General features: G+C 50.3%; 1 protein-coding gene across 2 annotated transcripts; it reads right to left on the bottom strand.

The window, feature by feature from the left end:
- Positions 1-926: 926 nt before the first annotated feature.
- On the bottom strand, positions 927-8369 carry LOC128726990 (uncharacterized). 2 transcript variants are annotated; one of them, XM_053820848.1, is made up of 4 exons: positions 8136-8369; positions 4882-4978; positions 3447-3620; positions 927-3270 (listed from the first exon to the last, which is right to left on the bottom strand). In XM_053820848.1, exons 1-4 carry the CDS (start codon positions 8145-8147, stop codon positions 2216-2218), a joined length of 1338 nt encoding a protein of 445 aa, XP_053676823.1. In that variant the 5' UTR covers positions 8148-8369; the 3' UTR covers positions 927-2215. The 2 variants fall into 2 exon arrangements, with proteins under 2 accessions (XP_053676823.1, XP_053676822.1); XM_053820847.1 differs by lacking the exon at positions 8136-8369 and adding an exon at positions 5201-5287.
- Positions 8370-11614: the final 3245 nt, after the last annotated feature.

Raw genomic sequence — 11614 nt, 5'->3', positions numbered from 1 at the left:
TGATCCAAATGCTACTATGGATTGTAACACCTGCTCGAACCTGCTCATTATCAATAATATAATATATATTATTTTCACCCACCATCACATCGCGTCCGATCCACTAACCGGTATGCCACTAACGCATACGGATAGGTTCCATATCATGGTTAATGTGTTCAATTTTTTTCTTACTGCGTTTATCCTATACCACTTTGCTATATTTGTTATACGAATGTGGGTCCGGTCCAGTTTGGTTGTTATTCGGATTAGTGTTTTTTTTTTCTGTTGCGCTTTAAATTTGAGCTTTCTCCGCTTTTCTTCCCCGGGAGGGGCGAGAGTGCGAATCGAGTTGAGAATCCTGTCTGGCCTAGGTTTCGGAGCATTTAATTTTGTGGGACCTGTGAGCGATGTCGGGTTTTCGAGCGGGCCTTATTTCTCGTGACTGTTTGTGAGCTGGTGTGGCTCGTGGGCTTGCCTTGCGTTGTAAGAACTGCTGCTGAGCGCCACCACCGCATGCATTCGAGTATGATCGTCGCACTCGACGATGTAGGTATTGGTTTCTCTAACGAATCGTATGGCATTGCGCGCTGTCACAGGGACCTAAAGTGTCTCTACCCATCTACGATCATCCACGGGTGTGATTCTTTTTTTTGTTGCTTTTATTGTAACCTATTCAAACTCTATCATCGAATCATGGATGCAATCAAAGCATCGTTACAAATGACGCAGATGCATTCGGGCTGGCGCGTGCGGCTCCTCCGGGCCTCGTTCTGCTGTATTTTACAAATAAATCTAGTGTAGTACCGACTGATTTTTGTTATCCTATGTTTTTTTGAAATTGTCCTTGGTTGCCAACCTTTCGCCGCGACTGTCCGCCCTTTCGCCCTGCTACAGGTTCTCGATACCGGCCCGACGGTCCGCTCTGGGGGTTGAGTGAATGTATATGATTTATACCGTTTATTTATAAGCTAATCCGACCGCGACACGTCCATTTACGATATTTTGTTGGTTTTTTTTTCATCTTTTACGGTGCCAGTTTTAAAGTTTGACTTTTTTTTATTTAATTGCTTCGTTTATATTTTATATTCTACCCCTGCGCCGCAGCGAATGTACTTTTCGCGTGCTGTCTGATTACAATGTGCTGCTGTACGCCCGTTTTCGTATGCTGCCTGCTACCTGAGGCGGTTTTCGGTATTCCGGACCGGTACGGGAGAGCTTACTCCGTTTCCAGCGCTGCTGCTACTGCTGTTACTGTATCAAACGGGTTAGTTTGCGGTAGCAAAAAACTGGCGGCTGGCGCACCCTTGTACGTTTGATTCGATTCACAAATGTTTCGTTTTAGGTTACCGTCGCAAATGGCAGCTTGTTTAAAAACGTGTCCCACTCCCGCGCTCGCTCGCGCTTGCCTGCGTTCTGCTCTGCTTGGGTTCATTTTCCAACCGTCAAATTGCGCCTTCGCACCGGGGGCGCTTAAATATGCCGCGCAGTGCGTCAGATTTGCTTTAGTTGCTTTATCATTTTTTTTATTTTATTCGTTTTGTTTGTTTGTTAAATTTATCTTAACGAGTTCTCACTCTGGCGCTAGCCTCGCTTTGTTTCGTGCCGCGTGCTCCTCCGCTCTCTAGTAATAATAATTCTTTGAACTACGGAAATGAAGTTTGTGTTTTCTTACTTTCACCTGCTGGGTGCTCCTTCACACGTCTCCCCGAACTGCACTTGGTGGATAACAGGGCCACGTCGTTGCTGCCGCGTGACGTTCGCATTTTGCTAACCTGAATTCCGACGGCTTCCGGCTATCGGAAGCCTGTGTGGGTGTAGTGCATGTTTGCCCCTTACGATCGAGAAACGATCACCAGCTTCACAGGCAACGTGCGCCCTACAAAATGGCGGCCGTGTGCTCTTGAGGACATGCAAACATGGCATCGGAGGCGTTCCAGTTCGACAAGACAAGACAAGAACAGTCACACTGGGCTCCTAGTAAGGGCGTGCTTTCGAGTTGTTCGTTTTTACGCGAACGATCCAAACAACAGCCTAACTCCCAAAAGAAGTTTGCTCGCACTGAACAAAGTCTGTTCCCAGTCTGATTCCGGTCTGCAGCTACATCACCAGGACTCGAACGCCCCATTCCGGCACGGAAGCTAACTGCACCACAAAACGCACCCCCGATCTGACCAACGTTCGGTGGCATGTAGAGATAATCCTAACTTATTGCACCCTTCGGCCCTGCACGACCTTATAACCTATCCTCGTCCTCCTCCTCCGCGTCCTCGCCGTTCTCCTCGTTCTCCTCCTTGTAGCCGGGATGCTCTGATATTGCGTAATAGTTTCCATTATAAATAACACCTAGCTCGCGCAACGCGTCGCCGCGTATCGTCGCCTTGATCGTCCAGTTGTAGCAATCGTCCGACTCGCTCTCGCGATCCAGCCGCTCCACGTCGAGGATCTTCGAGCTCAGCCGCTCGAGGATGATGCCGATGTCCTTGATGCTGAGGTGGCGCTTCTGGTCGACGGACAGCTGGTCGATCAGCAGCAGAAATTTCTCGGACGTCACGGTTTCATCCTCCATGACGGTGTTCTCCGTCTCGCTCTCGGAGCTGTCCCGCTCGGGCCCAATGTCGAGGAACCGCACGTGGCCCTTGGTCGTGGACGTGCGCCGGCTGTCGGACATGCTGCTCGGCGGTGGCTGCGGGCTCGCGGACCCATCCTGTATCGGCGAGGTGGCCACGTTCTTGTGCACCGCGATCTTGCGGCCTTCCTCGTGCAACGCGCAGCAGTGAAAATCGCACTCGGTCGCGCCAGGGCTGCCGGCACGCGTGGGCATATGCGCGTGATGCGCACACTCCGGCGTATGCACGTGCACCGCCCCAACGGCACTGTCGAAGGACCCACCCTGCTTGGAGAGCCGCCGGGCCGAGTGGTAGATCTGGGACTGCGGATCGTCATGGTTGATGACCGTGATTTGTGGGCTCGGGAAACGCTGCTGCTGTTGTTGACCCACCACCGACGACTTGTCGATCGAGTTCTGCGTCGACAGGATCTTTTTCGAGGGCGAAAACTTGTCCGACGTGGGTCCGTTGCTTAGGCCCACGCCCGGACCACCCGAGCTTTGGCTGATTCCACCTCCACCGCTACCACCGCCACCGCCTTGCCCGCCGCCTTGCCGTTGATCCCAGTGCAACACAACAGTGACTCGACCCTTGTTATCCATAATCTTCCAAGAGGGTGTTTCATCCTGCAGCTCCAACGCATGTATAGTCTCGCAAACAATCTTTGGTATTGCTGATATTGCTGCACGAGCCGTTCCGTTGCGTTGCGGTGAATGAAACGAAATGTAAGCAGAGAGAAACCACCCACGCGAGAGAGAGAGAGAGAGAGAGAGAGAGAGAGTGAGTAAGTGAAAACACACCTGTCAAATGTTCACCCATTACCCAGGGTGGATAGGATGTGCGAGGCGTTGCACTTACCAGCCTTAATTACATCGACGCCCGTAGGGTACCAGCGTTCACCTTGCCGCAGCAGGAGTAGCACCGTATTGTTCGCTAACGTTCTGAAGTATTCGCCATCCTCGACCTGCGTGCCGTCGCATTCCAGCACCAGTCGCACGGGTTCGGAGGCTGGCACTCCTAATTTATCTTTCCCTGCCGAAATGCACGTTGACGGTTGCGGTGAATCGTTGGAAAAGAGGAAGAAAAAAAACAACAGATAAGTGCCTTAAAAATGCACGTATTTTCCCACATCACGTAAGGCAGCAGCTAGCACGCGACCGCGAGGTCAGCACACCCACAGGAATTGCACAGGAGTTATTCGAGTCGGATTGGTATTGGGGATTCACGTTCTAGCACTACCAACGAAGCTACCTTCTCGATGCTCACGGGGCAGATCTTAACGACGGCTCTACTGTCCTGCGGATTGGCAGAAATAATTGAAGAAACAAAGCGCTGATTGCTGTCGTGGCCACCTACTCCAGCGTGGCTGTTTGAGGCGGACAGCTTTCCACAGTGGTGGCCATCGAAGAATGGTTCGCCCGTCGATGAGAAACGCACGATTTTTTCCACTTCACCCGTACGCGCACGGGAGAGCACATCCATCCATGCTCACTCGAGACGGGCTCCGTTTGGAGCATGGCACTCACCCACCCACGCGCGGAAAAACGACCATCACTCATTTTCCGCGCGCTCTCACTTTCACTCGAACGGCTCCACTCGCTCGGTCGCTCTGATTCTTGTCTTGTGTGTGAGTGCTGCTTCTCTTTCTCTCGCTCTCTCCTTTGCAGTCGCGAGCACGCAATCTCCCGTGCCTCTCACAAGCTCTCACAGGCTCTCGCAGGTACGGCCGTCTCGTGAGCGGTTCGCTCTCATCGCAGCAGGCAATGGCGCGCCATCCTGCTCGCACGCTCGTCGCTAGTCATAATTGGCAATGGCAGATTCGTTGTGCCCTAGTTTGGCCTACTTTTCCATTACTCGGTCACTTGCATTCTTCTCGCCAAAATTTCGGTCCACTTCGGTTTCGTGCGATCCTGTCGTGTGTACCTTGGCGCGGTAGCGCTTCTATAGCGAATCTTCTTGCACACGTGAACGTATGGATGGGAGAGTGCGCGCGTGTATGTGTGTGTGTGCGTATGTACGGGCGCGTGAGAATGAATGCTTTTTCCGATGGTACTATTTTTGCGTAAAATCATCGAATCCGCCTCCCGTTCACAGCACACACATGGCTGACACAACGCACAACGACGCCAACGGTCGCTCAGGTTCCAGGAGCGTTTCAGCTGGGGGTTTTGCTGGAGGGACGCTGTAAAGCCAGGAAAGACGAAAAGGACGAGAAAAAAGGCACCCTCGGAAAGGGCGTTTGTGCTGCTGCCCCACGCGGTTGCCCACGATGGAACTCGGGTTCGGCACGTACCTCTAACTATCAGCTCCTCGAAGCTGCCCACTACGAGACCTTTACGGACATTGCGCCAACTGTCCCAGATTTTTAAAGGCCTCTTGCCACGAGACTCCTGTTGAAAAAAGAAGGGTGGGAAATCGAAAAGAAAGAAAAGAAAAAAGCAAACAGTAATGAGAAAACCGATTGGCTCATGGGAAAAGGCTTCTGCCAAGCACGCCCCAGATGCACTCCACCGAACGTTTCGGCGATCGAGCTTCTAATTAGACGCCCCCCCTCTCCCCCCTTCTCGTACAGTGGCAAATGCCACATCTGCAGGACTGCAGGGACCACGTACCACGGACATTCCTTGGCGAAAGTTCAAACAGTTGCAGCCCCAAATCGGTTTCGAAACGCCCAATGTGCACAACGCTGCGGACCACATCTTCGGTGTGTTCGATGCCACCGTAGGCCAGCGGAGATGCTGTTTGTTTTAGCTCGCCTTTGATTGCCTTCTCTTCTTCTGCTGCCAACTTCTACCGCCTGTAGAAGGGTCCAATTCATCGCCAGTTCACCATAGCCACCCAACGTTGGCCCGCCATGCTGTGTCCGTTCGTTCGTTTGTTCGCTTTTATTTTCTGTTCTTGCGCTTGTTTGCCTACTACTTCGTCAGCTTCCTACTTCCGGTTGGCTGTCGGATCGATCGATGCACCGACCTGCGGTAATGATGAAACCCGGTGGGTCATGATGCCCGCGCAGGATCTGGCGTAGTTGCACTTAGCACTTGCAACACTGCACTTTTGCACTTCCGCCTGGGCTCAGCTCTCTAAGTCAGCGAGCTGCTGAAACTGGCTCTTCACGGTCTTCACGATACATTCACGCTGTATGGTGTGAGTTCATGACCCAAACCGGGTTCTCCAACCGCACAAAAAAACATTGACCTAGGTACGAGAACGTCAAACGGAAGCCCAATAGGATCTCCTCTCCTGCCGGATTGGGAATTGTACAAAAACGTGGCCCACAAAAGGGGCCACCTCTATCACAGGAAGCCAGCAGTATAGCAGTATCCACCGGTTGCGGGTGTAGCTCGTACGCCAAGCTAATACGCTCGTTACAGCGGGGCGGGCTTTTACAGGAACACAACAATCGCCACAACTCTAAACCGCCACCGCTGATCGGACGATCTCGGCGCGTCCTAACCGAACCAGTCTCAATTCCGACTGCATGTGGGGCTTTTTTAGAACACCACACTGCCTGCAACTCGTCCAGATCTTCCGTCTCGCTCGCGGCCAGGACAACGGCCAGCAGGTCGAGAGCTGAATACAGCGAAAAGGATGGCAGAGCGTGGTGTGTATGTACTACATAGTGGATTGTGCAGGCTACTACCACACATACACATATACACACACACACACACGCAAACCCACTAGACGCCACTCTCAGTTGGCCTACATTCGCTCCACGGGTTGCTGCCACTTCCTCGCTCGGGTTTTTCCTAACCCCCGGCGGTCCTGAAGCTGATGCTGCCACCGATGGCGAAGGCTGCTCGTCAGTAATGGGCGCTTCGGTTGTCCAGTGTGCCCGGTCTACCGTTGATTGCCTAACTTCTGTGCCAACCCCCGTGGCCGGGTGCTGGTTCTTGACTTGACTTTATCGAGGCTTATCACTGGCTACCGTACGTGGCTTATCGCCATCGCAAAATCCAGACCGCGTTTCAACTTCTTTTCGCACTTTCAACGCAACCACTCCAGCACATCAAGCGCACAATCGCTCGAGCTCAATGACCATTCAGGGGCGCGCTGGAGGACGGATATTTTTGGATATCGTCCTCGCGGGCTCTACGACGGTTCACGTTCACGTTCACCCACCAACGCAGCAGAATGCGATGGACCCCGCGCAAGGACGACGACCGCAATAGAAAACGGCAAAGGACGGTGGCCCACGCACAGCCACGGCCAACGCCACAACTGCCGACTGCCCGAAAGTCGATGGGTCCGCGGGTTCGACGATTGCTACGGTGACGGTGGCCCAAAGTGCACTGCCCTCATGACCGAAAAAGTTGGCATCGACAGTCGGTCGTTTACGGTGCCCGATCGTGTAACCTCGTTTCGGGCACAAAGTAGCGCTTGCAATGCAATAAATTTACAATCCCTATGTACCAGAAAACGGCCACCACCGCACGCTACCGTGAAAAACGGGTTGCCCTTTCCTTCCCCATCAAGATCCCGATTCATACTCACACACACACGACCGTGCTGGAGATGTGCGAGATGCTCTTTTTTTTTGCTCCCCGAGACACCAACCGAGATGGTGAGTCCTATCTCACTCTCGCTCTCTCGCGCTGTGCTCTCTTGTCTTCAAGGTGAGCTTCTTCTCCATAGAGCTCTCTCTCTCTCTCTCAGGGCTCTCAGCGCTCTCGGCGCTCTCTAGCCGAACTCTCTCCTCATGCTCACTGGCTGCCTGCGACTATGCAGCGATGAGTGAGCACTCTCGCAGCATCCATCTAAATGAAACGGAGTGCATTCCACGTTGAGGCACTCGGGCGCCTCTGTGAGTATCTGCAAGCCGTGCCTCGCTGGATCAGTGATAGCGAGTGCCTCGCGGTGTTGCATAAAGCGTACCCTACCCGCACAGCAAAAAGCAAAAACGCATGTCCCGCAAGTGCACATGTTGAATGTACCGAACCAGTAAAGCAGCAACGCATTTCTAGAGAGCAAACACTAGCAGGACTTCGCTTTTTGGCATCTCAACCTAGGTTTAGAACGAAATTCTACATTATTATCTCGACATCTCGTTGTGGACCTTTGAAAGCATTCGCTTTCGTTCGTCCCACAAGCTATGGTGTACCAGTTTGTCTCCGTGCTAGGATCTACACCACTCCTAACCGACGGTGATTCCGAAACGATTGCGAGACCCACCCGACCAGGACCTGGACCTGGACGGCACATCGCTGCACCAATGTTTTGACAGCACCTCGGACGGAGCAACGGTGGCCGCGGCAAATGGCTCCCATCTGTCAACCGGCGGTGGGGCGTTCGAATGGGATTGTTTTCATTAACCTTTTCCACCCGCCCACGCAAGCTGTCATCTCCTGGGCTGTCGACTCGTGTGGGCGAAAATTGGCCCACACTGTACGCATCGGGAGAGTCCCGATTCACACCCATATGAGAGCGCCGTGGTGGAATGGAATGATGATTTGCAGCAACAACGGCAGTAGCACAAGAGGGACGAGTTCGAAACCTGAAACACCTGCAGGATTGGCTTGGGGAGCTGCTGTTGTCGATCACACCTACCTCCCTTGCCATTACGACATGCCTCAAAGGAACGAACTAGGGGGCACTGCCTTGAGCCCCCTCGCTGCATCGACACTCGCCGGTGGTAAACACGACATCCGTCAGCTCCTGCACCGCAACTCCGTCCACGGCAAGTGACGGACCTTGCCCAACCTGCGAGCTCACGGTGCGACTAAACCAAGCTCCATCGTTCGCGAGGCTCTGGCAAGAAACTGGCGGGCTCCGGCGGCAAGCTTTAGCTACTCCTTTTTCTTCTGCTGCTGTTTGCAGTCGGTGTGTCGGGGAGGTGCCCGTCCGTAAAACCTGTTTCCGTGTCCACGTTGAATGTCTACCACCAGAGGACGAGTGAGAAGGACGAGTTCCCTACCGCACGGAGCCTCCCACGTTGCAGCACGCTCGAAGATGCCGATCCGTGCCGTGGCAGCTCTCTGCCATCGCACTGACACGCACTGTTCGAACACGGCACGGCCAACGATCGATCGAATCGAGTTTCGAATATCCTGCCCCGCGCTCCGGCCAAACCAACTGCCCGCTCGAGGCGTGTGTGTGTGTGTGCCTTTTCACTCGGTTGGCAGCGCGCAGACGCAGTGCGCGTGGTCGCTGTTTTCCTCACAATTTTCCGACACTACCACCGGCCGTTCCACCATGGAACGGTATCACCAGCACCAGCACCAGTACCACTATCACCACTACCACTACCACTACCACCAACACCAACAGCAGCACTGAGCCAACGTGGGGCACTCAATCGCACAATTCCACCCCACTAGGAGGTCCACCGCCAGGAGCTGCACCGATGGCAGCGATGAAGAATGGAGTGTGTCCAGCACGCGCTACTTCCATAGCCGGACCTGCAGGATCAATGTTTCACGCACCGCCACCGTCCCGATTCACTTGCGGCCATATCCGCTCGTTTTTTTTTTTCCTTCGATTTTTTTTTCGTTTGTTCCACACCGTCTAGGCACACGCGCACGCACACGGGCACATGGCGTTACGGTGGCTCTGTTCCGTTGGGCGGCCCTTTTCGTGCGTCGCGTTCGCGGGGTGGGAGCTGCTGAAAAGCAGGGGGAAACTGAAGGAAAGGGAAATGGTGGGTTCCTGGCCGATGAGGCAACAAGAGAGGGTCTTGGTGCCGTTGCCTACGTACCGCACTGCGCTCCGATACGCCCTTTCTCACTGCTGGCTGGTCGCCATCGCGATTGCATCTGGCGTTCGTGAAAAGCCACACTCGCCCTAATCGCACTAACGCCCCACTAACTTGCACGTTTTTTTCTTCTTTTCTTGCCTGTGCCCCTGCTGGAAGCGCACTGCCCTACTCCGACCGGTGCCTTTGGTGAACCGCCTAGTCGCGGTTGGTTCGAGCGCGTTGGGATCGCACGAAACGCGAATCGAATGAGCCGCCCTACGAGTAAAAGCAACACGACCGGAAGATACGGATGGAATTTTCGGGGCGATTGCGTTTGCAGCAACTCATTCGATCACGAGTTTTGACACGCGCGGGCGCTAAGGTAGGGCCTTCGACTTTTGTGAGTCAAGCTCGGCGAAAAGGGCACACGGTTCCACGAAACCACTGGCACATGGACTCTGTGGCAGCCCTTGTGTGAAGGATGTCAAACGGATGCTCGATGGTCGGTGGTGATGGTGTGCCACGGTGCACGATGCTGCGAACATAAATGAGCGTGCGTGGGATTTGTTTAATTTTGTTCGATTTTTTACGAGCGTCTTCTAGGCGCCTCCTTTTCTTTACGTCAGTTAGTGCAACGATGTTCGACGAAAAATGGCGTAAAAGTAAGCTCCATCGAGACACGTGTACGAAGACAAGAACGTACGAATTAGGTGTAAAAAGGTGTCATAAAGTGGGTCGGTTATGGGTAAAAAAAGGACAAAAAGTATTTTTGTTACCAAGCTGCTTTCTACTTATGACCACAGTCAAACCCATAATTGAAACCAACCGAAAAGTGTTGCAGGGTTGCTGCCAACTCAAATTTGAGCTTTTACTATATTGGAACAATTCTTCTAATGGTTTTATATTTTATAAGTTTGAGAGAACGTGATAACATTCAAAACAAAACTGATAAAAAATGGTAATCATACAAAACAGTCTAAATTTCATTGATAACTCTAATAATATGCATTGAAAACAAGTCATCTATAAATGCTGAAAGTAATGATATGAAAGAACCTGAAGAATTAGTTTGTGAAGAAATATGGAAATGCAAATATAATGGGCGAGGGAAGGAAGATCAAACGAATTACAAGCAAAATTTTGGTAAACTATAATTAAGAACACAACAGTAGCAGTGCAGTAGCGTCCTATGACTTATATTTTTACTTCTACATTTTAACATTATTCGCAACATTTCTGTTTCTGAAAGGATGGAAGCATACATTGGGACTTTACTCAACATCCTCAAAAATGGAAATTGTAAAAAATTCTTTTAAGCAAATGCACGAGCGCCAGCTCATTAAACAAGATCAAGGCTGCAACGACTACTACTCATTATCGCAACGATTTAGGAGTAATTTTTCGAAAAACAAATGACAAGAATTTCGACATTTCCTCTCTTTCCACGACAATCTTTTGGAAAAGAAGCTCATTCAAGAATTTAGCCGTTTCGAATACAATTTAATAGACGTTCTTAACTAATCTGAATTTTGGAAATATTTTTTTTCGATTGCATTCTTCTATTAAATAACGACCAAAAACCTGTGGGTGCAAAAAAAAACAAATAATGGACATGAATTTTAAAGCTCATTTTGAGCATATTTCAACTTAATATAATTGGCTAATTTTTTTAGATTTCAGCTCAAGTATGGCTCAAAAAGTGCGAAACATGCATTTAACATGCATTGATAACAATTTAGCTTCTAGAATGTTTACAAGGACTAAATAAAAGTCATCAAGACAACTTAATTTAGTCCTCCTAGTAAATACATAAACATCAATTGTTCAAATGCTAGACTGTCCACAGTAATAACAAATAATTTAAATGAATAGATTGCTTAACAATCGTTTCGAACAGTTTAGACTAATTTTTTAAATCCAAGAGATTGATAGAAGGAAAAACAATAGATAAGCCGTTTGACATGAAAATAAATTAATATTAACAACTAAATAAAACGTTGTTTATCAATCGTCTATATTTCTATTTAAATATTATTTTCTTTTGAAATGTCAAATTACTGACCTGACTTAAAGGTTTTTATGCAGGCTAAGGAAATAAACTTTTCATGTGTAAACTTCTCGTATACAATAAAATATCAAGTGTCTTTCAGGTAAAAAGTAAATAATTTAAAACATAGGGCCCTGTTCTCATACACGAATAAAGACCCCAAAAACTCGCAACAGCAGGAGGTAATAATTTTTCTATGTGTAAAATCTCAATTATCACAGGATCAAAATCAAGCTCATACAACAATGCAATTGTAGGCATTTCATTTTATAAAACTACTTATCAGAATTAGATTTCGATGACGAT

This window comes from Anopheles nili, chromosome 3 (genome assembly GCF_943737925.1).
Source record: "Anopheles nili chromosome 3, idAnoNiliSN_F5_01, whole genome shotgun sequence".
In the NCBI taxonomy this organism is placed as follows: domain Eukaryota; kingdom Metazoa; phylum Arthropoda; class Insecta; order Diptera; family Culicidae; genus Anopheles; species Anopheles nili.
The sequence above is the reverse complement of the archived record's forward strand: the minus strand, read 5'-3'. Positions and strand labels throughout refer to the sequence as shown.

Coding starts and splice junctions, on each gene's coding strand:
- LOC128726990 (XM_053820847.1), bottom strand. CDS start 5,287: ATGTGGTCCGCAGCGTTGTGCACATTGGGCGTTTCGAAACCGATTTGG. Junction 4,979..5,200: donor TTCGCCAAGGAATGTCCGTG/GTACGTGGTCCC, acceptor TTTTTTCAACAG/GAGTCTCGTGGCAAGAGGCC. Junction 3,621..4,881: donor CGAGGAGCTGATAGTTAGAG/GTACGTGCCGAA, acceptor GCATTTCGGCAG/GGAAAGATAAATTAGGAGTG.